Here is a 26,930-nt window from a genome sequence, read left to right as displayed (position 1 = left end):
CACACCTGGTCACAAATGGCTGCTCAGCCCCCTCGTTTCCTGCTGGCTCTGTGGTCTTTTATCCAAACAGAAGCCCTGATGTTAAAAACAGAGTTCCTAATCACTGGGAACAGCAGAATTTCAGCAAAAGACAACATTTTGCCAGTCATATGTTTATCTCTTCAAGCCCAAGCTGCATGATATTTAATTTCTATCATACATTAAAACAGCTCACATCAAAAAACACACATAATTAATATGTAGTCAGACTAATACTTAAATACTATATATCAGAGGCATTATACTTAAACCACAATGTCTTCCTGAACAAGATTGGGAATGCACAAAGCTACTTATTTTTCCCTTTTATAATGATGCAGTGACTCACACCAAATAGAAAATTATTAGTTTTTCATCCTAAACCATGAAATATTGCCTCCATCAGTAAAGTATAATATTGTGATGTCATAAGCTTTTTCTAAACACCGAATTTGCCCTTATTCCCTCTCAATCATTTTAAAAGAACTGCTCTCTTTTATAGAGCTTGGATTTAAATCACAATAACACCGAGGGAAGATGAATGACAGTGCTATTGAATGTGGCTAAAATTGGATACTTCAGCACAGGTGAGTGATGAGACAGCTCTTCTCTTTTTGATATATTTTCTTCTTCTATTAGTTTCCTTCCAAGGCTGGGATTTTAGTTTGAATTTTAATGTATGCGGCTGCCTGTAATCTCACTGTCTTTTTCCCAGTACTATCTTATTGTATAGACAATTCATTCTCCCCAGCAGCCATGCACTGACTGCTGAGGGGCCAGGGTGCTTGGGAGGCAGCTGAGGGCGGCCAGAGTGCTGAGGAGGCTGGGATGCTTGCTCCCTAAATGAAGGGTACTGGCTCTATGCACAGTCTCTCAAGGGCTGCTGCTGGCACCACCTGTGGACATGTGCGGGGAGGGTGCAGTGGGGCAGGCATCCCAAGATATAGAGGGAATCTGGAGAAGAAGGCAAAAGGGCTGTTGCTGTAAGTGAGGGTGACTGAAATATTCCACACACACAGTGCAATGTGTGGGCCTCTGTGGCCTCTGCTAGCTGAAGAGCTAAAGCCTTTGGGGGAAGGCCTTCTAGGCTGTCAAGGCCCCAGCTTACTAGCCCATGGCCTTCAGGCCCTCTCCCTCCCTCCCTCCCTCCCTCCCTCCCTCCCTCTGGCCCTCCCTGGAAGCACACTCACCTTCTCATTGAGCAGGATGAGCCCCAGGAGAGGCCTGGATACTGACCACTGGTTCCGACAGTCTTCAAAGATAACAGTGTTCATGAGGACAGACATCATCTGGAAGATGGAGTCGCATGAAGCTTGGGACCCTTGGCCAAGAGCTTGCCCAAATCCCAGGCCTTCTATGTACTCCCTCCATCCTCCGGGAGTCTTTTCTTTTCTTTCTTTCTTTTTCTTGTTTTTTTTTTTTTTTTGTTTGTTTGTTTTTCCCTGAGACAGGATTTCTCTGTGTAGCCTTGGCTGTCCTAGACTTGCTTTGTAGACCAGGCTGGCCTTGAACTCACAAGCGATCCACCTGCCTCTGCCTCCCGGGTGCTGGGATTAAAGGGGTGCACCACCACGCCCGGCCTTACTTGGGAGTCTAGAAAGCTATGTAAGCTCAGGGCAGCCCCAGCCCACAGAAGAAGTCTCTCCCATTAAGAGCCTGGCAAGAATGTTCTTGGTGAGCAGAAATGGGAGGCCACAGAGGCGCGAGGTTCGGTCTCTGCTTCTCACGCTGTATATGCTTTGCTCTGTGCTAGGTACCAGGTAAAGCCCTTACTTTCCTGTCTGCTCCTCACCTCACCAAGCGGCTCGTGATGTTAGTGGACATCTCTCTCTGTAGCTCATCACCAAGTGGAATGACACACTTTCCATGTGACCCTGGAATGGCTTGTTTCCTGTGAGCTCAGAGGGCTGTTCTTCAAAGCATTTACTATTAAGCGCTCACTCACTGCTACAGTACATACTTAGCTTGTGAGTTTGTAAGGCACACAGAAGGGACAAAAGGACACGCTTGCAGCACAGCCTCTTACCTAGGACCTCCAAGCTTGCTAGGGAAGTCACCAAGAGAAAACGCTGGGAAAAGCGGCTAGGGAAAGAGTAGTGGCCCGAGGAGGGGCGTGCCTCTAGGGTCCTCCAAGGCCGTCAGGGAGATGGCACGGGGCAGGTAACATTTGAAGAGTTCATCAAGGCAGACCAAGCGGCAAAGAGGGCAGGAACGAGCCCGGTGGGTTCTACAGTAGTGTGGCAGGAGGGAGAAGTGAGGCCTCATGGCCAGAATGGAAGACCATGCTGAGGGGTCTAGACTTCATCCTGAAGACGAGGTTGCTAGAGATGGGTCTGTGGCCAAGGTGAAACTGTGGGATGTGCCCTGGGCCTGAGGCAACAGGCGGCAGGCCAGATGAAAGGGCGACTGTGTGGCAAGGCCCCACAAACACCACTCCAAATAGGCTTTGATAACTTGGTTTGCTTTGAATGCTTGGCACCCTCTCTGTTTTGCATAAATATGAATGTACACTGCGTGTGCATTTACCTGAGTAGCATGAGAGGGCAAAGCTGGCTGTCTTCCTCAAATGCTCTCCATTTCATTTATTGAGGCAGTAAGTTAATTATTGCTGAACCCACAGCTTGAGGATAATGTTAACCTAGCTAGTCAGCTTGCCTGCCTCCTAAGCACTGGAATTATAGGCAGGCCACTACACTCATCCAGCACTTATGCTTTTATGTAGATGCTAGGGACCTGAACTCTGGTCCTCACGCTTGCACAAGTGCCTACTTACCTACTGAGCCATCTCCCTGCTCCTGGCAACAAGTTTTGGTGATCTAATTTATCCTACAGTCTTTGGCAGGTAACTGAATGGCTCTTGCAGTGCCTGCTTTCATTAGCTCTGAAGGAAATAATCCAGCCCAAGGAAGCTGTGAGAATGAAATGAGATGACGTGGCAGAGTGTGCATCCTACAGACACTGACGGCATATCATCATCACCACAATGTGCATCTCTGCAGCTCTCAACAGCTGCCATTTCCCTCACCATCACAATGATTATGCTGGTTACAGACAAAATCTGCCAGTCTATGTACAAACACAGACACTGCGTGTCCAGTCTCTCTGGAAAGGCTACAACTCCATGCCTGGCATGCTCAACTTCCTTTGTAGATCACATGTTCCCATGAACAGTCTAGTGGGCCACTCAAAGTCATAGAGCACAAATTAAATTGACAAGCAAAACTAACAGATCCATGGAGACAGTCTAAAATATTATGGGCTTCACAATCTGAAGCAGAATGGATATTTTAATGGAGAAGATTAAAGTTAGAGGCACCAAATTCTTCCCGTAACTGACAAAGCATCCTGGAGTGATGTGCCAATTACTTTATACGGTCCTCTCGTGTATTCATTTGTCTGAATGCATGTATTTATGTCTGTAATAAGTAAGGGGATGTTTGAATAAAATACTTTTCTAAAAATAAAGTTGGCAAAAATGGATTTTTTTTTCTTTTTTACTTTTCTGGAAATATGTAAAGTACCAAGTAATCTTAAATGGCATTGATGTGGCAGCCAATTTCCAGAATTATTTTTTCTAATAACCTTAGCGTCATGATAAAGCAGCCCTGCCCCAAGAATACTGGGTGTCATTCTCAAGTACAGCCCCTTTCCTCTGCAGGTAGTGTGGCGTTTAGATGAGTGGTCTCTGAGGTCAGGGACATCATGAGTCCATACTGGAAGGAGCAGTCTTGACCGTGCACCCATTAGCCCACACTCTGTCACCAGCTGCACGAGTACTTGGTGCAGTGGTGGTTGGGGAGCTGGGTGGCTAGTTCTTGAATGTCTACTCTCTCCTAACACTGAGGCACAGATGGGTGGGAGGCCACTTTAAACTGGCTTTCATTACACTGCCCAGGGCCTATACCCCAAACCATACACATGTTATCCACTGACACTAATAAGTGGCTCTTTTGCCAAAGCAGGGATGGGGTTATCTAGGAAGGGAGCTGTCTGCTTAGGAAAATCATACTCCACACTACTTTACTTATTCCTTATTTCTCCCTCTTCTTACAGACTTTGGCTGGAGTTTTGTTCCGTGAGGTGGTAGCTACAGGCATTAGACTCACAACTGGCCCTGCTCTTTAGCCCAGGCATTTGCCTTTATATCCTCAGATACAAAGTCGGGACTGTGACAGTGATAAGAAAGGGATGCTGTGACAGATACTGTCCTCTGCGTTGTGCTTGCCACACAGCATGGTGCCTTTAACATGACTTCCCCGCACTGCAACTGTAGCCTCCCTCTGGCCTAAGCCAGTGGAATTTCATGGCTCAACAAAAAATACAGCCTCAGTTAGACAGGTAAACAACATTACTATGGTCTCCTCCAAGTTACCTAACTCCAGGTAGAGTTGTAGACCAAACCTAACCTCAGGCAGGAGGCAGCCCAGAAAGCCTTGCTGGAGGTATTGGCATGGGTTTGAATGACAGTGCCGTTTGCAACCATGCAAACACATCTAAGCACAAAACTACAAAACTACCCAGAAGGAGAAAAGTAATGGCGTGTGCTCTCTGCCATGCTCCCCTGACAAGGGCATGAGGTACAAGTGCAGAGCAGAGCAGATCCCCCACAATTCCCTGGGCCACGCAGCAGCGTCTGAAGAGATGTTCTCACGCTGGGTGTTCCTGCTCTATTGTTTGCTGATGTAAAATAAGCAAAGTTCTAGCTTACGTTGGGCACTTTCCTGCTAGGACAGAGAACACACACATTAATGTGAAGAGCATCACACAGAAAACCAAACTGTGCCCTTAATCTAGTCTACACATGAAATGGTTAAATACCTAAACTAACGGACCCTTCACTTCCAAGGATCTTGTTTTTGAAAACAGACTGCTGGTGAGTTTTCTCACTACCTAACAAAGAAGCCATCATTTCTGGAGTCTGCTGGGTGCTCAGCACACTGTCAGGCACCTGCACTTGTGGACTCTATTCTGCAAACCCCCCCCCCCCTCCGCCCTGTGTGTGTGTGTGTATGTGTGTGATTATCTATCACATATTTGTATATACTAAGGGCCTTAGGTCAAGGAGTATTCACTTGATCAAGGTGCCGCTAGGGCATGAAGGCTAATTCAGGTTACAAGCAAAGGTCTGTGAGAGTTTGCTGGGCCAGCCTGTGGCTGCCTCTTCCCCCCATCCACCCGCAGGCTGTTCTAAGTGAGGCTCAGAGCACCTGGCAGTGGTGGGAAGGCTCACTCTCCCACCTCCAGTGGCCTGGACATGTCACCTTGTCTGCTCCAGCACCTTCCGCTGTTGCAGCTGGTGATTAGAATCCAGGGCCACGGCTTCTGAAAAGTTCTCAGCAAACCTTCCTGCTTCCCACCCAATGCTTACAAATGTAGTCAATTTGCAGACTCCGAAAGCGAACAGCAGAAAACCTAAGAATGTCTCAGGAAATTGATCACTGAACTTTTCATGGGAAATAATGATTTTCCTCCCACCGAGTATGCCATAATTTAAATTAACATCATAGAAACCGGTAGATTAGGCTAATTTTCTCTGGGTTATAATAATTCCTATAGAGTAAATGTTTCCATGGTTAGCACGTGAGCGTGCTGAATACTGTAACTAGAACACATTCTGTAAAGTCATAAGAAATAAAGGAAACAAACAAAAACAAAACTAACCTTCCCTCTTGTCCCCCCTCCGCCATTTGTACCCCACAGACAAACCAGGCCGTAGGGCCTGAGTGCTCATCCTGCAGGTCTGCTCAGGGAACTGCTCTCTCTCCCCCCTGTCTCCAGCCCTTGCTGGGGCTTGTGACCCTTCATAATGCTGCACTTGTGCTGTCTGCTTGTGAGGCAAATGAAAAGTGGGCCTTGTCCTCTGGTTAACACGGAGGGGGCCTAGCAAAGCCAGGCCAAAGAGTGAGAGATTCGAGACAGAGCAGCCCTGTGCCCTAGGCCTTGAGGGCTGAGGGGAGACCCTGAAGGACAAGCAAGGGGAACACAGTGCGGGACAGGCTGCCTTGTGTATTAGTCCACACCGCAGCCAAGCTACACCCCCCTGACTGTGCGGTAAAACACGGGTGATGCTCTGAGGAACAACTAATAACGAATGCATCCAACTCTTAAGAGCTAGCCTGCGCCTGGGGAATGCACCAGCGTTTCAGAAGGCAGGAAGAGAGGAGAGGAAGGCTGACCTTACCAATAACGAAAATAACAGACAAATCAGAGCAAAGGCAAGCACCCCATCCCACACAACCGCCTGAATAATGCAACCGCATTTGAGAAAGCAGAGAAATCTCTCCACCTCCAAAGCGGTTTCTCCAGAGCACCTGTCCTAGTGAGAGGCTCAGGCCCAGTGAGAGAGAACACAGCTGAAGGAGGAATTGCTTCCAGGTTTTCAGTGCATGAAAGGGAGTCTCTGTCATTGCTGAGTGCTGCTCCTGAGGCCACATGCACAGCAGATATTGAAATGTGATCCTGCTCAGATTAGATACTAGCTGTCTTTAGGGAAAGAGAATCAATTGTCCCCTTCATCTGCCATCTTCCTATGTGATATTAGTGGATGTTATGAAAAATGAACACAGTGGATAAATAAGCACATATTTCGTTAAATTTTTCTCTCTCTCCAGATTAACCGAGGTCCTCCATCTAAATTACATTAAATTTAAAGCAATCCCTATATTCTGATAGTGTTTCTGCAGCCTCATAACTGAAGTATTTAGCATTTAAAATGAAAAAAAAAATGAAACGCAAGATAAGGTGAGCCTCCTCTTCTGAATAAGCCTGCAACCAATTATGAGTGACCCCTGAGGTCACTGGGAGTCCTGAGCTTGGCCTTTATACAGAGTTAGCCTTGCTCTAAAACTGGGGTGCGGGGATGCTTAAAGGCACCCCAGGCCCAGTAAGCTTGGCCAGCGCTGGTCACAAATGAGCATCTCCTGCTTCATTCCAAAACAGCATCCTCCTCCTCCTCCGTCCCCTCACAGCAAGTCAAGGACGCTTTGCTCTAAGTTGCCCTAAGTGATGAACTGTCTAGAATATTTAAAAACTCTTGCATCGAATGTACTGTCTGGAGGGAAACAGAACCTGGCTTTGCTGTTCTTTCCATTTCCTCTGTTACCAACTTTACCTCTACTTCTCAAACATTCATTTTAATCATGGCTTATTGGGGAAAGAATTACCTGCCAGTCTCCTAGCTTAGGAGAAGGTCAAGCAAGAATGAAACTTCAGGATTAATTAATTGAGAGTACTGCATGCGATGTGTCTATTCTGAATCTTATAGCACACATCACCAGGAAAACAGTTTTATTTTCCAGGGTTGAAATAAATTATAATAAATTATTCATTTCAATGGCAGAGATGTACTGGAGAGCAACAGCAAGAAAATTGACTACACTATACTGTGAGCCTCAATCCTGAATCTTCATTATCCATCTGAAACTTTTTACATGTAGTAAATCATATTTCAAGTGGCTGCAGATCTCATAAAGCAGCTTGCTACATTAAAATAAACCAGAAAACCTGGGGTACTGGAGGCTGCAGGGCTTGCCACTCAGCACTATTTGGGCTGCTCTCTCTCTCTCTCTCTCTCTCTCTCTCTCTCTCTCTCTCTCTCTCTCTCTCTCTCTCACACACACACACACACACCTTGCCGACACCAAACAGAATATGTCAAGTTCATGCTAAAATTAAGCGTTACCTGTCAAAAACACCATCCAAATTTCCTGCGGGTAGGAAGGAAGGTTGATCTGTGTGCTCTGTGCTTTCAAGCCTGTCATCCCCCCCTAGTTTGCCTTCAAGTGACACTTACTTCCAGCACATAGTAGTACCCGAATGACTAACTGGAGCCACATTTGAGAGCTTCTAATGGCCTCTGAGCAAAGGTATCTATGCAGCTTGAGAGACTATTGAAGGCACATATGCCATGACTGCCTACAAAGGTCAGCCTATCTGCTCAGGACACGTGGCCGCTGGGCACTCACAGCTGAACGCAGCAGCACCCAGGACATGGATACACCAGGGAGAGGAAATGACATGGGAACACCTCCAGGACACAGCAGGGTTTGGTAGGTTTGAAGAATGAGTAACCCTTGCACAGAAGGCTCTTGGGTGGCACAAGGCAGAGCTGAGGGGAGGAGCAGACCCTAGCCCAGGTCCAGGCTATGCGAGATCTTTTATGCTAACTACTGATAGGTATTTGGGCCGGTGCGCGCGGCTGTCAGATGGGGTCTGCCGTTGAGAGCAGGAGCCCACAAGGCAGTGGAGGCAGCGAGGAGGAACAAGACTATAGCAGCAGCCAGAACGGCAGGGTCTCCAGCCAAGTTCCTCTCTGTCAAAGCATTCCTTCCGAGAAAGAACACTGGGCCTGGACTCACAGAGTCAGAACCCTAAGAACAGGTGCCCGGATTCAAGACTCTCAATAAATATCAGGATGACGGAAATGCTGCTTTTTATGTGGGCTTGTGTGCACATGCGCATGCACGTGTATGTGGTGTGTGTGTGGTGTGTGCGTGCATGTGGGGGGGTGGTGTGTATGTGTGGTGTCGTTGAGTTCACTCACACATATCACTAACTGGGAACAAGCAGCAATGAAGCCAAGCCTAGTCAATGGGCACAAGCACACAGGGCCACAGCGACATAAGCACTGACTCAGGCACTGAGAGAGGGAAGCTCTTTTCTCCTAATAAATGCATGGGCCTAAGGCAAGAGAGGCACCAAGAGTGCTGGGCCTGCTTCCTTGATTTACTCCATTTGCGGATGCATACCTTGACCAGGCTAGGAGACAGGGAAGGCTTTCAGAAGGGGACAGTGGCTTGCTGTACAGAACAAGCAGTCTGCCCGGCTGTCAGGAGAGTAGGGAAAGTGAGTGTGAAGGTGTGCAGCAGTGTGGGGCTATGCAGGGAGTGTAAGGGATGCTGTTCTTGTGGGCAGGGGTTGCATCTGCTGAAGGGCCTGCTTTCAAGAGAAAGTAGATTCTATCCTGCAGGAAACGAGTGTCATCACAAGAGAATGACAATCTCACTGGCTGCTGTGATGTGGTATGAACCACGGGCACAGCCATTTCTCTACAGGGTCTCAGCCTCTGGGACCTCTGGGCTGTCTCATTTCTCTCAAGCAGCAGCAGCAGCAGCAGCAGCAGCAGCAGCAGCAGCAGCAGCAGCAGCAGCAGCATCTTCTTCCTATTCTGTGATGCGGAGGCCACAGCCAGAGAAGGTCACTTGCTTGGCCTCTGTGCCCCAGTTAGGACACTGCTCATCATCTCCTGCCTGGTGGCTCTGTTGCCAGTGGGCTGAGGAAGGGCAGTGACATTATTTCCCTTGGCCCACAGCACATAACCTAATAGTGTCCCCTGTCAGGAATGGTTCTTCTTGTCAGGAAGCTTTTTATTGATGTTCAACCTTCATCTTCCCTTTCTTAATATTATCCCATTATGCCAATACTCCATTGTGCCATGCTAAGTAATTCCCTTTCCTCCTGGCATTTACATCTTCCAAGTATTTATAGACTTATCAAATGCCCCATTTAGTTGTCACTTAGGCAAGCTATACATATTTAGCTTCTTTAATCTGGCCCCATAAGCCAGCCCTTCCATTCTCCTAAATCACTTGAGTTACTTCCCTCCAGATTTCTGTCAATTTGTCTCCTGCCTCTCTCTAATGCAGGGGAGCTGAGGAGAGCAATGCGGGGTGGAGAGGGAAGGCTTTCTTCCTCTGTGGGATAAGAGCACATTATGCACCAGGAATGGAACTTCTACACTTTCCAAAACAGATTGGGCCTCTGCAGGAGTGATGGCTCCTCATCTCTACACGACTATCACCTGCACACACCGCCACTACTTAATTACTAGCTCTTTAGCATACTTGATGGACACATGCAGCAGCACACACTGAGTGCCTGCTGTATACCAGGCATTGTTGTATGGGAATTTTCTTCTTTTCTCCTTCCTTTTTATTTCTCATACTTACTCATTGTTCAAAGAATTACTAGCTTCTTATTATGTGTTGAACACTTCTGGCACAGAGCTGAATAAAAAAATGTGGTCTTGTGTCAGTCAGTTTCCTATCACTGTGACCAAACTGCTCTGACACAAACAACTTAAAGGAGAAATGATTTATTTTGGCTCATGGCTCCACAGGCTCAGCTGATGGTGTCTTAGCCTCAGGGCCTGGGCAGAACACCATGTGGTTCAGGAGGTTACTATTTCATGGTGGTCAGGAAAAAGAGAAGAGGAATGGGTCAGGCATAAGACACACCCAAGGACCGTTGTGACCTATTTCCTGCCGCTAGGTCTTACTTGCTAAGTTTCCTAGAACCCCTAAAATAGTGCCACCACCTGGGGATAAGCAGTGAGCACATGTGGAGGCCATTTCATAGTCAACCATAACAGGCCTTAAAGAGCTCATGTATTTATTAATCTCTTATCGTCCACCCATCAAGCTGTTCCTTCTAATCTTAGAGAAGTCATCCTGAGCACTTATGTCTAATTGCTGCTGAGTGGAACTGCTGTGTTCCATCTGAACTGAGAGGCCATTTTAAGTATGGGCATTAACAGAGAGCTCGAGGGTGTTCCTTATGGTGATCTGCCTTGGGGCTCAGCCAACTGATCCTAGAAGCCAATTCAACAATGGTCTGAATTCTCCTCTGTAGCGTAGTGTGATCCTTTAAGAGATAGTAAATGATTCCAAGGACACATGGTATGCAAGCATTTACTAAACAGAGCATCTTCAAAGAAAAGTCGTTAAATGTAGATGGAATTTCTGGAGCCCAAGACCACTTGATATAACCCCCAAGCATGGCTAGGCATAAAGACTCCATGGGCTCTTGCCATGCATTATGGGTAGCATGAATGACTAGGGCAGAATTAATTCATCCGAGGTGATCAGACTGCAGACAAACAAGCCTTCCTTTACATTCTGTATGAACATTGTTTCCATCAATGGCTGCCGTTGGCTGAACTGGCTCAGAGTTAACAGGCAAAGAGCAGGAAGGTTAGCTTCACATTGCCACCGCAGTGACACGCTTCAGCAGTTACAGAACAGCCTGCAACTGTCCGAAAACCAGTAATCACTGCAAATCTGCCATTCCTCAAGAAACTCCAAGGCTTCTCATTCCTTTTCACAGTGTCACTCAGAGAAGTAAAGGCAGCAGAAATCTTGCCTGTCTCCCTTGGACTAAGGTAAGGAAATACACTGGGGCTGGGTGGTGGCACACACCTTTAATCCCAGCACGTGGGGAGGCAGAGGCAGGCAGATCTCTGAATTTGTACAGCTAGACCTACTACACAGGGAAACCGTGGCTTGAAAAATCAAAAAGAAAACATACTGAGAATGAATGGAAGGCGAAAGCCCAGGAAACTTCTGTGCAGTAAGAACTGGGTGTGATCTAGAGATAAGCAATGCTAGCTGTTATCTAGGCTTATTTAGCTTATAGCTTTGGAGGCTTTCATGCCTAGACTGGGTTCTACTGGTTTAGCATCTGGTGGGAGCTTCATGGGGAATGGTACCACTTAGTAGCCTACAGAAGAGGGAGTCACATCTCAATCCAGAAAACAAGATTAGGAAGGCCAGGCTTTTGTGATAATCTCTCCCTAAGCTACTTCATGAGTCAGATGGTCTAAGGTCCCCCTTTTCAGTATCACCCTAGGCACCAAGTTCCTAATGACACAAAGCCTGGTGGGGACACAAACACATCAGGCGATGGCATCGGGCACCATTATTGCTGGCTGTGCAATTTTGAACAAGTTATTTCAACTCTTGACTCTCTGCACATTTCCTTCACTAGTTTACTCGTGATGCACCAAAACTTTCTTTCTTCATTAAAGGTGTGTGCCACCATGGCTGGCTGATGTTCGGATGCTTTCATATTTTAAAGAAGCCATGCCTATTCTTGCTGGTATGAGGATTACAAAAGAGTTCAAATATCACAGTGTCATATTAGTGAGAAGAGCTATGGCATTTATTTTCACTCTTTCTGCTGTGAGGTGATGTCTAAGGATAAGGAGGAGGAATAAGTGAAGCAAACAGTTATCTTGGGTCTAGTAAGAGTGACTTTGAGAATGTGTGTCACAGAAAGAACTCTAGAAGGGCAAAGCACATGGAGGGCATGCCTGCAGACCTTGATAATCTGCCTGATATCACAGACTTCAAAATAAAGTGACCTTATAAAAGAAGTCTTAGACTCACACTGGAAGGATCTGTTTTTAAATAGCAGCAATTTCTCAAGGGCAAACAGTAACATCAAACCAAGGTTAGTAGTAGCTGTGCATCAAACTCAAAGCCAAATTACTTGTTGATTTTTCTTGTGTTAGGTGAGTCTATGTTCACTGGCTCACTGGGTCCTCACAACTCTCTAAGTCAAGAAGTTTTAATATGTGAGGATATAGCTACTAAAAGATCTCAGGTCTACAATGTAGTGCTTCCTGGCTAGGCCTAAAGAAGACAAGGCACCCACTGGGCTCTCTCTCCCCATAGCTGGTCTCCGCCCACAGCTTTTGGCCTTTCATTTGGGAACCTCTTGGACTACCTGATTTCTTCTCTCCTTGTAGACTGCCACCTCTCTAAGCATATGGCAAGGAATGGGTGCTGTGGTCTTTAAATGCTCAGCTTAAGTGAGTATTTAGACTTAGAGGTCTGTAGTGAGAACTTGGGAATTTTTGTTTCTTTAAAAAAACACAGAAATATTAAAAGAATATGTTTTCATTTTAATCCCAGGTGGGGGATGGGGCTGCTTTGTAGCAGCAACGATTTGCCTTGTGCTCTGGTGGTGGTGTGATTTTGCCAGCTGCAGATAGTTTCTTGACTGTGTGACACTTGGAATTCTGGGGACTTTTCAGAGGGCATATAAATGCTAGGGCTCCTGAGAGGCAGTGGGGTGGGGGGAAGAGAGGACTGTTGTTGGTTGGCTGCTGTTGGTCTCAGTTTGTTAACTAATCCTTGCTCAAAGAAGAAACAACAAGAAATTAGATATCCTTATGGTGAAGATCAAATTTCCCCAAGGAGCTTGACACCCCTCATTAGTGGAAAGTCGTCTAATAACGTCACCCACTTCCGACTCCTGACTTTATTCAAGGACTGCTTTCCTTTCCCCTCTATTCTCTTTTCTCTCTCCCTCCCACCGTCTCTTTTTTTGGAGACAAGGTTTCTCTGTGTAGCCTTGGCTGTCCTAGACTCACTTTGTATATCAGGCTGGCCTTGGACTCACAGTGATCCACCTGCCTCTGCCTCCAGAGTGCTAGGATTAAAGGCGTGCGCCACCACGCCCGGCTCTTTTATCTAGTGTTAGGGGGTTGAAAGGGAAGAAGAAAAGGGCTAGAAAGGGGTAGAAGAAAGAACCCAAAATGTAGCAAACACTGGCTACAAACATCTCAGTACTAGTTTCTAACTTATGAAGGAAGAACAGGGGTGCAGCTCAGAAGTAGAGAACTTGCCCAGCATGTATGAGGCCCTGGGTTTAATCTGAGCAATGCAAGCAAATACATAAATAAACAAAACAACTCAGCAAAGAGGATGTTAAGTAACCCACGTTAGGTCAAGTGTCAACACTTTATGGTGCACACTTTTGATCTCAGCACTTGGGAGGCAGTGGCAAGTAGATCTCTGAGCTTTGGGGCAGCCTGGTCTACAGAGAGCTCCAGGACAGCCAGGGCTCCAGAGAGAAACTGTGTTTTGGCTCCCACTTCCCTGCCCTGCAAATAGGAATTCTCAGCGCAGTGAGAGATTTGTGCTGTGCATTTCCAGGGTGAGAACACAAGCTTTGCTGTTTATTAGCTGCATGATACTGAATTCAGTTTTTAACTTCTTGGAGTCCCAATGATAATATTTAGACTATAAGATGGTTAAATGAGTGCTTCAGAGTAAAGAGGTTTAAATAGGAACATGTGCGCAAACACATATTCTAATATGTACATAATACATACAAACCTACACCCAGCGTTTGAGTTTGTCTCACACTCAGCACAGAGCCTTGAATTGTTTCTACCACTTTTTCACTGAAATCATTCACTGTCACATTTTTCTGATGAGTCTGAGATGGTCTTTCCACAGTGACTTTTAGGTGCCAGCAGCCCCACAGAACATCAGGGTTCTATAAGGTGGTAACAGGGTCAGATCTTCAAGCAGAGGTTAGATGGCTTTGTGCAATGAACTGGGGAGTAGGGAGATGATTTTAGGTGTAACCTCTGTTTTCACAGAAATATTGCTTAGTGTGGACCGATTACACCTGTATAAACCCTGGTGCACAGTTTTCTTTGTGAAATATATATGAATGCTGGTACTTGTGCTCTTATCACAAAATGCACATGTCCTCTATAGTACTTTCATTTTACGAGAAACCTTAAAACAAACAACAAAGATGAAAACTCACTGTCAGTCAACAGACAAAGCCATCCTGTTTGAAGAGTTTGTTTAAAACCTTTCCAGAGTTTGTGCCAGCACTTAACCTATGGAAAATCTCTATAGTGACTTGTTTTTTTGCAGAGGTTTTAAAAAAGGATACAGTTACAGAGTTCTTTCTGTTTTTAATTTACACAGATAGCCAATTATGCTCATCACTATCAAAGAAGAGGCTAAAGCCCATCTTACTTGCCAGAACAGGGTGAGAGGCTATTAGTGAGCATGCCTAATTATCATTGGGCTAAGTGTGCAGAAAGCTGTGTCCTTCCCCTTACAAAATACTCTCTAGCTGCTCTGTATGAGTGTGAAAGAAAAGGAATGTCTGTTGTCGACTTTCCACAACTCCTTTACCATTCTGAGAACATTTGCTGCGGACCGAGAGCAGAACTGACTGTGCTAAACTGTAGATAAAAGAATGATGACAGATTGCAGTCACTTTACTTCATAAAGAAAGCATTTGGAGCCCCTGGGAGTGTCAAAGCCAGCCACCAGCACCCAGCGACTCCACGCTAAGGCACAAGAGACATCATATTCTCTCAGTTTTAAGACAAAGGCTAATGGGCATGTGGCTGGCTTGTTTATTCCGACTTCTTCTTTATAAAGAGCTGACTGTTTTCCCTTTTCTTGCTTTCTTTCCTTCCTTCCTTCTTTCTTCTTTTAAAGTTTCTTGGAAAGCACAATTCTCCTATTCTATATCTACACAAACAAAACTGCAAAATGACATCATCCTGTTTTCATTTAATTACTTCTGAAATGCTTTCTATTTAATATTCATTACTCAAAAGCTAATTTAAAAGAGAAAGAGATGTGACTTATTCAAAAAGATGTGCTGTCATTCACAGCAATAGTTATCTAATATACAGAAGTTAATAAAGCAGATTAATCTACAAGTCCCTTTAAGCCATTCTTGAGTTTTGAACAACTGCCTCTTTGACCTTTCACCTTCACGCTGTGCACCAGTAGCAGGTGCCAGCTGTACAGAAATTATGGCTGCTGTGTTTGGAAGCAAAATCTTTTCTTACTTTGCTTCTGACCAGCAGCTGACCCTGTAGGAGTGATTGTTTCTGGTGCCGGCCTAAAGGCTACATAAACCAGTAGCAGATAAACAAAAGGCTACATATACCAGCTGCCTTGCCTAAGGGTACCATCCTAGGCTGACACCTCTACTCCTTCTCCAGCATCCCAAATTGCTCCTTGTTTGCTTCCATATATGCATTTCATCCTTGTTATTTTGTGTGAGGGGTAGGGGTAAAAGACCCCCCCAACAACCAACCCCCCCTTTTGAACTTGACTTTTGAGTATTCCATGTCAAACTGTGCCATTATAATGCTAATATAGGCCTGATTTAGCAACTTTAATAAGAGGCTAAACCCTCTTGTAATTAGATAATAAAATTTTATTATGTATTTTAATATTAAAAGTCTTAAAATCAAACTCTTCAAATCATACACTGGTACAAAACTAAAGCACTTAAATATCATTGCCTCAGAAAACGGGAACCTGAAAACACATTGTGGCTTATTTTTCATTCTCTGAAATGTAAACATGGAATTCCTATGTGGTGGCAGTGAGAGCTCCAGCACTCTTAATTATGTGCAGGGAAGAATGAATCTATTCGTGTATGAAGCACACTGTACCATTTCCAGCAACAGCATGAGATGCTTTTGACAGTTATTTCGTGGATACAAATTACACAAGTATAAAAACAATCCCCATAATGATTAAATGCAGTTATGTACATAGGAGAATACCAGTGCAAATGGTAACATATTTAAATGGTTTTCCTTCATTAAAAAAATTATATATGATATTAAACCATCAATCACTGCGGAGGCACAGGAGTTTAAATGTACTGTCACTGGCTGAAATAAATGACTTGGAGACTGGATTCTGGCTCGCTCAATATGGTCTCTTTGCTGTTGCTTAGTCACCCAACTCTCTACTGGCTTGGGCTACATCTGGTGGATTCCATTCCTTTCAATTAATAAGGCAAGATATGCCATCAATGGATTGTATCCTTCCACTGTGCTTAGAGGTGAGGACACAAGTCCTCCTGGGGTGGGAATACTTGCTCTTCTGTTAACTTGCACAATATTGGCAGTGCTTTTTTCTTCTCTGACCCATGTAGACTAGACGTTTTTCTTGGAGTTTTAGAAGGGCTAGTTTCTATTGAGGCATTGCCATTTGGCTTATTCTATAGTAGCAGAGTATGACCATAATAGACTTACAGTTGAAATCATGTCTATAGTCTATGACTTTGAAAGTTAATATTTTGGGTATTTCCTTTAAGGAACACTGTTTGGACCCATGGGCCACGGTACAGAATCAGGAATTGCTGAGGCCTGGTCAAGTGTCAAGATGTAGGAGATCTTTAAGAGGAATAGAGGCATACCATAAAAATGCATTATTATTCCATTAATATGATGATACCTATATTGCATCTCAAATAGTCATTCAACAAATATACCTACAACAAACATCAAAGTAGCAGGCATACTTAAAAGATTAAGACAACAGTCATTCTTCTAAAAGAAGATGTTTTTTTCTAAAGGAACAAATAATTCTATAGCATTATGGGTTAAATATCATTTTAAAATAACTAGTTCTTAGGCCAGGCAAGGTGGTGCACTTTAATCCCAGTGCTCAGGAGGCAGAGGTAGGCGGATCTCTGTGAGTTTGCGGCCAGCCTGGTATACAAGGTGAGTCCGGGACAGCCAGGGCTGGTACGCAGAGAAACCCTTTCTTGGAAAAAAACAAAAAACAAAAACAAACAAACAAACAAACTAACAAAAAACCAAACCAAACCAAACCAAACCAAATCAAACCAAAGACTAGTTCTTATTCCTAAAATTCTATCTGTCTGTCTGTCTGTCTGTCTACACACATGCATACCATGGCACTATTTATAGAAGCTGGTTCTTTCCTTCCACCATGTGGGTTCCAGGGATTGAGGAACAGTCATGGTGGTAAGCACCTTTATCCACTAAGCCATCTCATGGCCCCTACTTTTTTATTTTTAAAATTAAAAACATGAACTTTAATAACTTGTCTTTGGGGGCAATACTTACATTTGTGTGTGTGTGTGTGCGTGTGCATAAGTCAGAGGTCAACTTTGGGTATTATCATTGAGGTGTTAACCATATTGCTTTTTGAGACAGGGTCTCTCACTGGCTTGGAACCAGCCAAATAAGCTAGCTGCCTAGGAAGTGACCCCCAGGGACCCACCTGTCTTTGCCTTCCACCGGGGGTTTCAAGCACAAGGCAAGACAAGCACTTTATTGACTGAGCTATCTTTCCAGCAGGAGTTTTTCATTCTTAAGAGGTTTATTCCCTCTTGGATTTAAACAATTATTTTGTTATTATATGTACATAGGTGTTTGCACTGCAGAGGTAGGAGAATCTCTGAGTTTAAGGACAGCCTGGTCTACAAAGCAAATCTAGGACAAAAAAATAAATAAAAATAAATAAAAAAGGCTGTTACTGGTGAAAGAAACTGGCATCAATATGTCAGCTTGAGACTAAAAGGATGGGACAGACATGTGATGGGTTGGGAGACAAAGCACAGCTGCCCTTTGGACAGTCCCCTGGAGACACCAGGCTAAAGCAAACACCAAAACGCAGGCTGGAGTGATGGCTCAGTGGCCAAGAACACTGACCATCCTAACAGAGGTTCCAAGTTTCATTACCAGAACCTAGCTGGCAGCCTAGAACCTTCTGTAACTCCAGCTCCAAGAGATGCCATACCTTCTTTTGGCCTTTATGAGCAACAGGCATGCAAGTGGTGCATAGACATATACGAAGGCACTCATGCCAGGTGGCTCACAATCACCTATAACTTAATTCCAGGAGAGCCAGAACATTCTTATACACAGCACACAGATGTACACCTAACCTTTTTTTTTTTTTTAAAGGATGAACACTCTAAATCATTCTACTTTGCAATGACCCAGGTGAAATTACAATATTCAAACTGCCTTATTATTAGTGTTCAAAACACAATATAATATACGTCCCTAGACTAGGAGCCACTAAATGAGGGAGCAGATAGTTCTGTGGGTAAGTACATGGACCCTGGAGTTAAAGAGACTTTCCTTAAAATTTTAGTTCTTCAGAAAGGGGAGAGTAGGTGTGGAAGAGGAAAAAGAGACAATGAGGGATAACACATTATATACCTGTATAAAATATAATGAAACCCATTACTAGGTGTAACTAATGCCTACAAAGTGCAAAATAAAGACACAAAAGAGGGGTGAACGGTTCTTCAGTTTACAGACTGTGGCTCTGGGATGGGCACTTGACCTTTTGCATCTGTGAAATGATGATGCAAACACACCTCACAGAGACACTTAATGGCGTCAGATACTGTGTAACCAAAGAACTGAAGGCAGGGCCTGCACATAGTGAAGTCTTACCTTTTGCCAGTGTTAGCTGGGCACAGTGGTGCACACCTGTAATCTCAGCACTCTGGGAGGCAGAGGCAGGTGGATCTCTATGAGTTCCAGGCCAGCCTGGTCTGCTAAATGAGTCCAGGTCAGCCAAGGCTACACAGAGAAACCCTGTCTTGAAAAAACAAATTAAACAAAACAAAAACATTTTGCCAGTCTTGCTTTTTCCCAGAAAGAATACATGGCATATGCACAGATTTCTGTGAAAAGGACTAAGATAATGGCAACATATGTGAGAACAATTGTCACAAAATCTAGGTGCCTATTTTTTACTTTCTGCATCTAATGGCAGACTGTTGGCTTCCTTTAAGTCCTCTCGCCTAGTTATGAATGTTTTCCAACCTATTTTGATGAGCCTACTACCATGTTTTCAGTAATGAAGTTATAAGTCCGATCTAAACTAGAATGTTGAATGGAGGGCACTTTTTTGAAGTTTAAGGATCAAGAAGAATGGTTTCATTAATACTAGAAATATGCTAATTACTGTTCAATGAATTAAATAAGAAACGTGAGTATTTCATTTGCTGCAGTGTTTTCTGCCCTTAGACTCTTGCTCAGGGACCACAGGCCTAAGCCTCAACATCGTTTAATATGTGTCGGCACTTTCTCCTACTTAGTGTTAAGGAATGGAACCTTAAGAATGAAAGATGTCTTGTATAGCATGTCAAATGTTGAGCAATATTGTTTCAGTCTAAATACAGAAATGAAAAAAGAGCAGATGATTTCCCTTTTGCTGTAATTCACTTTGGGATGCATGTCATGAAGAGCACTATACAAAAGCAATTTTCATTGATTGACTGACTGATTGAGGAAAAGGGTGAATGTTCTTTTAGCTTACGTCCCTGCTGAAGTATGATTCTTATAGCTCCTGACAGCTTGTCACAATTTCTAGTTAAATGGCATGCTAACATATAAATAAATAAATAATAAGTAAATGCAATAAAAAAAAGAGGAAGAGAAAAGAAACCCACACTTAGAATTTCTCTGCATTTTTAGTAGAGCTGACTTGAGCCAAATAGCTAAGTAGAATCTGAGAGACCCTCAAATCCTCCTGCTCTAATTTTCCTATGCACTGTATGTAGACATGAGACTCTAATTGCTATCTGCACAGTCCATTCAGTGACAGAGCAGGCCATAGGTACTGTCTTTTCCCACACAAGGTGCTACTACTCTTTCTAGAGCATTCAAGGAGATTCTGATGCAGAGAAGATTCTACAACAGTGCCTTTAATATTTCAAAAGAATTCATCATGTCTCTAAAATGGTCCCTCAATTTTACATTCACCTAATTTGGGCACAGCTTTTGTCTTTTCATACACCTGAATGAATCCTGATCTATTGGTTATGAATGCAAATACCTGACATGACCAGTAATGAAACTGAAAACAGTTCATATGCAAATATTATCTGTGAATTTCTATAGCAGAGCATTCTCACCCACTACAATCCAACCATTGATGCTGCTAATCTCCTTTTAAGTTTTTAGTTTATTCTCCTAGTGACATAAAAATACATCGGGAATTCTTCTCCCCTAATTTATGCAAACTGAGTTTTTCTCAGGTGTTAAGTTGAAGCAATGCTAGTAAGCCAACAATTCTTACCTCAAACACTTAAATTCAATAACTCGGGATGGAGAGATGGCTCAGAGGTTAAGAGCACTGCTTGTTCTTCCAAAGGTCCCGAGGTCAATTCCCAGCAACCACATGGTGGCTCACAACCATCTATAATGAGATCTGATGCCCTCTTCTGGTGAACATAATAAATAAATATTTTTTAAAAATTAAAAAAATTCAATAACTCTTCACATGAAATAAATTTTAATCCTTGCAAAGTTACATCTGCTCACAAACTGTGGCTGGGATCGATAGCCATGTGACAGGTCATCGTAAATGTACTTCCAGGTGCGAGGAGGCACTTAACATGTCTTTCTCGGTTTCGGCACAGCAATGGCCAGGCTGTGAAAGTTAGGGCTTTTCTGTGGAAGCTTGAGGAGACCACCTTTGCAGTTTGGAACCGGCACTCTCCATGCAATTATGCTTCTAGCCAAATATGTTCAGGGTGGGAGAACAGTTCAAACCAGTAAATAATTGCAGTATCATTGCATCAGTTTAGTTTAAAGAGCTGACAAGCCCTCTCTAAACTCCAGGCACAATTAGTCATTAGGGTCTAGTTTTTCAGCACTGTTAAGCAATTTGTAACCCATTCCTTTTAATAGGGTTAGGCATTACTTAACGACACAGATGCCTTGAAAAGTGAAACCTCAAGTTATGAAGCAGCAACCTTGTTCATTACCTTCTGTGATAGGCAAATCATCTATAAAAACAGCATTTAATGGGCAACCAATGAATAATCAATGGCTCACTTTTCATCTGAGTGTGAAAATGAGAATAATCTAATACAAGTCCCACTGGTGAGAGTCTGACTCTTGGTCCTGCCACTCTTCAGGGCTGATTTATAAGGTCTTGGAAAGCTGATGTAAACAGATGATCAATGGGCCCATCCCTGTGCATAATAACCCCAACTGGCCCACTCCCTCTTTCCAGGTCCATCCCTTCAGGCTATTAGCTCTGTCCAGCTAATTCTTCCCACCACTCCTGCCTGCTGCTTTTACTCTGGCCATCCGTTCAGTCCAGCAGACTCAGAAGTAATTTTATACGCAGCAGAGAGCGGGTGGAATTGATTTTTCACTCAGTGCTCAGTTCCCATCTGAATAATTATCAATTTTACTGCCTCATAAAGGGAAGAGTCAAAATTTCAAATCAATTCAAAAGAGCTTTTGAGACGACAGAAACTGTGCATAAGAATAGAGGTCAAAGTTGTCAGTGACCTAAGGAGATGATGTCAGATATTAGTATACCCAACAGTTGACATCAGAGGCACTCAAGATGCTATAACCTAGTGCTAATGCAAATCATATTTATGCTGACTACCAGAGACCAGTCATTAATATTTAAAATGTTATCTGAAAGCTTACATCCAAAATAAATAGAATGTATTCCACTGCTTAATAGAGACATATCACTACTTAGTCATATGCTATAAAGTGAAAGATTACCAAGTCTTATTAACACACAGAAGTTACTTAAACCAACAAATGCATGGTTCTGAGTAAACACACACTGCTGATCTCTTGCACAGTCATAGTACTTGCTTGCAGACCACTGAGTTTTGCTAAAATTTTCAACCAGCTTAGAACTGTCTGCCCAAAACTGATGGGACAATACTGTGATGATGACTGCCCATTAGCAGGAATGACTTGGTGGTAGACTTGTCCTTTGTCATGGTAGGCTGGGCCTGATTTCTAGCATATTCTTGAGTGTTTATTATCTTCGATGCTTTAAGTCAGTGGTCTTCAGCTTTCTCTATGTAGAAAACACAGGGCTGGAGTATACTGCCCCCTGTATTTGCAGTGATGTGCAGGAGGATGTGTGGGGGAGAAGTGTATCCTAATCATGACAGAATGTGTACTTTGAACAGGCATCTAGTGACTCTGAGATACCTCAAGAGTCAGTGGTGTGAGCTGTAAGGATGTGGGCTTTGGAGATAAGTAGACCTTGGTTGAATTCCAATTCCATTAATTTCTAAAGAAATTTGTGGCACCTGGTGTATTGGTCTGTAAAACTGGGGATCATGACAGCCACATTTCTAGGCCATTGTAGAGTCTAAATAAGACTTCTTTAATGGTCTTCCCCTCTGTCTATGTCTCAATTCTTACTATGTTCATAGAACTGTCACATGACCAGTTGATTAGTTGCATCTTTACACATCTTATTTTTGCACTTTGTACACAATAAATGAAACAGACTATTCAGATCCATAAGAGTTCTACATCTCTAGGCCCAACCACAGCCAGTCACCGCTGGTCCAGGTGGAGTATGCTACAGTCCACACGTGCTCACCATGGAGAAGGCTGAGCATCACTGGCTTAGAGCAATAAAGACAACAGATACTCATGGGTGAGCTAGAAATTACACTGACCAGATCCTCAATGAATTCGCTTCATTTTTTAAAAAAGATATTACCAACTACTTGAATAGCTTCAGGCGTGCAGTAATTAGACCTTTTCTAGTTACTCAAAATACAAATGAATTATATTCCTGCCATCCATCCTTAGAATGCAACTAGTTAACTGAAATGTCACTTTAATAAGACTGTCATAATTTCATTTAAACCTTTGCAAAACCATTAGTCAGGAAGGAAACTTCTTCCATGAATTTCCCATTCTATTTTCATCATATTTGTGTGCAGTGATATAGTCTACTATGAAAAAGTAACTTTTATTTGCCCGATTTAATTGTCTCAGGAGGCTTACTGCCTCTGTCTGCTAACCTAGGTCTAACCCAGAAGCTTCTAGGCTCCCCATAATCTAATCTGGGCCTAAAATGCTTTCAGTCTCTGAGACTCACTGCTGAAGGCTTACTAACTCTATTTGCTAACCTAGGCCTAGTCCTGGAAGCTTCTCTGACTAAATGATATTGCTCACTAATGACAATATAGTCAGTTGAGGTATTTACTTTTGCAAATCAGACTATTATAGATGTATGCTGGGCAAAAAAAACCTCAAAAACCAAAAAACTGAGAGCAGTATTTAGATCAAGTTTTGTGGAAGTAGAAACACCAGTCATAGTGATGGTGTATCTGAAAAATGTCCTCATTCTCTTTGGACTATTCCTGGCAGCTATCTCCGTTTCTTATGCATGTTCTCTCCCAGGTTGGTAGAAGTGGGTTATTTAAAACAATCACAAACTTGGACTTAGCCTGTGCCAACGCACGACTGAACAAAGAACTGTGGCATCATCATGCATTAACTGATTGTTTGGGTGCACTGCCTCATGGCTCAACTGTGAGACCCCTACTCTTACACCGGAACAACTGCTGACTACACTGTCCTGAGTGGACAGCTCCTAGCAAGCTCTGCGAGGAGCAGGACTAGCCCGTGACTGTCCCAGCAGCCATGTCCTTGACGTGCACTTCAGCAGGGGCTGCCCAGGTTCAGGGAATGCTCCTTAGCCTAGAAAGAACAGCCCTTTCTGAATTCTGCAGTGAGCTCAACAGTGCTGGGATGTTTATGATGGGTAGCCCAGAGTTCAGCCAGTGCTCTCTCTATTTTCAGGGAAAACTGTTAAGGAGGATAACTGCTAAACATCTTGACAAATATTTATGTGTGTTCAGGGGCAGTTTGGCTTCTGGGAAAACACGTTAAAAGCAAGGTTACCTGCTGCAGAACATCTGGGTTTTGTTGCATAAAATGTAACAGTCTCTGACCAGCCTGCAGAGCCTCTCTGCATTGAAGTGGCTTCTTCCCCTCTTTTGCTATGTGCTTGAAGAGGTAGGTGACCATGTAGTCCAAACTGGTACAGCAGCTGGAGGAGACGACTGTATCTGTATAAACAACAAACCACAATTCATTCCTATTACTGAACTGTTTGCTCATTTGATACACTGTCTTCATTAAAAGAGTTAGGATCCCAAAGCACTTCAGGGAAATGCTAAATCCTTGGGAAGGGGTTTTGGCTTCTTGGGTCTATTACAGGGCCTGGCGTAGAGCAACAGTAGCAAGAAAGCGCTCCTGGCTTGAACTGGACAGAATTCCCATGTGGGACTTGAACAACCTCTGTTCAATTTGACTAGTTATTAAGTATCTACGCAGTGAAAAGCACTTTAGGGGAAATGGCTCCAAAGAGGAAAGAGGTGCAAACCCAGCTCTGGTGTCAAAAAGTGCATGGCTTTCCACAGAGGTCAGTACAGTATAAAGTAATATATGAAAGAGTCACCCAGTCACATACTGCTACTGGGATTTTTTTGTTTTTGTTTTTGGTGTGTGCATACCCATGTGGAAGTTGCATACACCATGTGAAAGCTAGAGGTTAATATCTAGAACCTTACTCAACCACCTGCTAACTTATTTTTGGGGCAAGGACTTCCCATTGCAGTTTACTTATTTGGTTAGCAAACCCAGGGTCTTGTCATCTCCGTCTTTCCAAAGCTGGGATTACAGGAATGTGCGACCATGCCTGGTTTTTACAGGGGGAGGTGGCATCTGTACCCTGGTCCTCATGCTTGCACGGCAAGGGCCTCACCAACTGAGCCCTAACTGCTACACTGTGAGGGAGAGATCATGATCTAGTGGTGGCCAGAGTGAGCTGGATAAAGGCCATGGCTTGAGTTGGCTTGGAAAGGTGATTTTGCTGAGATACAAGGAGGACGTTTTTTCAGGGAGAGAAAAACAAGAGTTAACAACATGGTGGGAACCCTGGATTTTGGAGCTAGACAGCTCTGTTTCCGAGTTCCATCATTTTCTTTTATTAATTGTACTGTTTCTTTGAAAGTGCTACATTTTACCTTCTCATCATCTGCAAAATACTTTGTAGAGTTGAATGAGAAAAGAAAGTTCAACTGTAACAACAAATAGCTGATACATACTGAGGGTTTACTACATGTTAGTGTCAGTGCTAAACACTTTACGTGGATTACTATTTTAAATCTTTTATCACAGCCCTGTAATAGTTATCCTCATTTTGTAGTGAGGAATGGAGGTTTAGTGACTTGTCCAAGGACATATCCTTAGAACACTGTAAGATCAGGGTTGGACAGGAAATAAGGAGTTGGACCATGAATTTGTATTGTCCATAACAATATTAAAACCAAGTATTAAGTAAAAATATATACAAGCATCAAAATTTTTTTAACAATGGCAGGGGGTGCTGGCTGTGGTAGAGTACTTCTATAGCACACATAAGGACCTGGGGGTTTGATCCTTGGCACCCACAAAACCAAACCAAACCAAACAACAGCCCTATAATGGGAACTCAAGTTACTACTGGGCTGTCGCTCACAGTGAAAATGAGGGTGCATTTTGGATGGTAAGACTGGTTTGCGTAGGACAATGTGTAGGGGAATCACGACAGAAGGCTGATAATGCAGGTTGGATTCCTACATGACAGCAGTCAAAAAATGGGGAGATAACTCATCGTTAATTTCAAAGTCAACAGAGATGTTATTCAAGGTTTTTGTTTGTTTGTTTGTTTGTTTGTTTTTTTTTTTTTGAGACAGGGTTTCTCTGTGTATCCCTGGCTATCCTGGACTCACTTTATAGAGCAGGCTGGCCTCGAACTCACATAGATCCACCTGCCTCTGCCTTCCAAGTGCTGGGACTAAAGGTGTGTGCCACCACACCCAGACCTACTTAAAGTTTTCTAAGCAAGTTATTATGTAGTGATTAAAAAAAATTTCCTTTGGGGGCTGGACAGAATTCAGTGGCTAAGAGCACAGGCTGCTTCTCCAGAGGTCCTGAGTTCAATTCCCAGCAACCACATGGTGGTTCACAACCATCCATAAAGGGATCTAATGCCCTCTTCTGGCCTGCAGGGGTACATTCAGGCAGGACACTGTACATAATAAATAAATAATTCTTTAAAAAATTAGAAAAAAGAAGAAGTATTTCCTTTGTATACTAAAATGATTGACTGTAAGTCCATGTTTTCTTTGGAGACAGGGTCTTGCATATCCCAAGCTGTCTTCTGACCTGCTGTGTAGCCTAGGATGAACTTGAACTTGTTTCTCTCAAATCTACCTTCTCAGTGCTGGTGCTGAGATTAACAGGACTAAGCCACCATGCTGGCTTTATGTAGTTCTAGGGAGCCAGCCCAGGACTCCATATATCCTAGGTAAGCAGTCTGTAACTGAGCTACAGCCTAGCCCTCACTTAGTTCATTAACTTCTAACAAATACTGAGTATATTGGGTATCATTTGTATTTTTAAAATGGGAAAAGGCTGTGGATGCAGCTCAGTGGTACAGTACGTGTCTAGCATGCTTAAGGCCCTGAAGTGAGGGGAGGGCGAGGAAGCAGAAGGGGTGAGGGTTAAAATCCAAAGATTTCTTAGTTTATCCCATTTTAGTGATTTAGAATCTTAATATGGTTACCGTGATGCTACCCCATATTTTTTTTTGGTTAATAAAAGCATGTTGACATAATCTCTGGCAATATTTTGATTACTAAAGAGAAACAAAAATGGCAAATATAGTACCCTCACAAGAGAAGCAGACTGAAAGGCCAGGCATGGTAGCACACACCTGCAGTATCTATACTTGAGA

At 43.5% G+C, this 26,930-nt stretch overlaps 1 protein-coding gene across 3 annotated transcripts in view; it reads right to left on the bottom strand.

The window, feature by feature from the left end:
• Window positions 1–26,930, bottom strand: part of RANBP17 (RAN binding protein 17) — a 300,545-nt gene that overhangs the window by 4,038 nt on the left and 269,577 nt on the right. For all 3 annotated transcript variants that reach the window (XM_084764395.1, XM_084764396.1, XM_084764397.1), the window contains 2 exons: window positions 24,050–24,216; window positions 1,209–1,307 (listed from right to left, as the gene is read on the bottom strand). In XM_084764395.1, coding sequence (XP_084620521.1) covers window positions 1,209–1,307; window positions 24,050–24,216 — 266 coding nt within the window. The remainder of the gene's footprint in view (window positions 1–1,208; window positions 1,308–24,049; window positions 24,217–26,930) is intronic.

The sequence above is a fragment of the Acomys minous genome, assembly GCF_964271855.1.
Source record: "Acomys minous genome assembly, chromosome: 16".
NCBI classification, from domain to species: domain Eukaryota; kingdom Metazoa; phylum Chordata; class Mammalia; order Rodentia; family Muridae; genus Acomys; species Acomys minous.
Note: the sequence above shows the minus strand (reverse complement) of the source record. Positions and strands in the feature narration are given on the sequence as shown.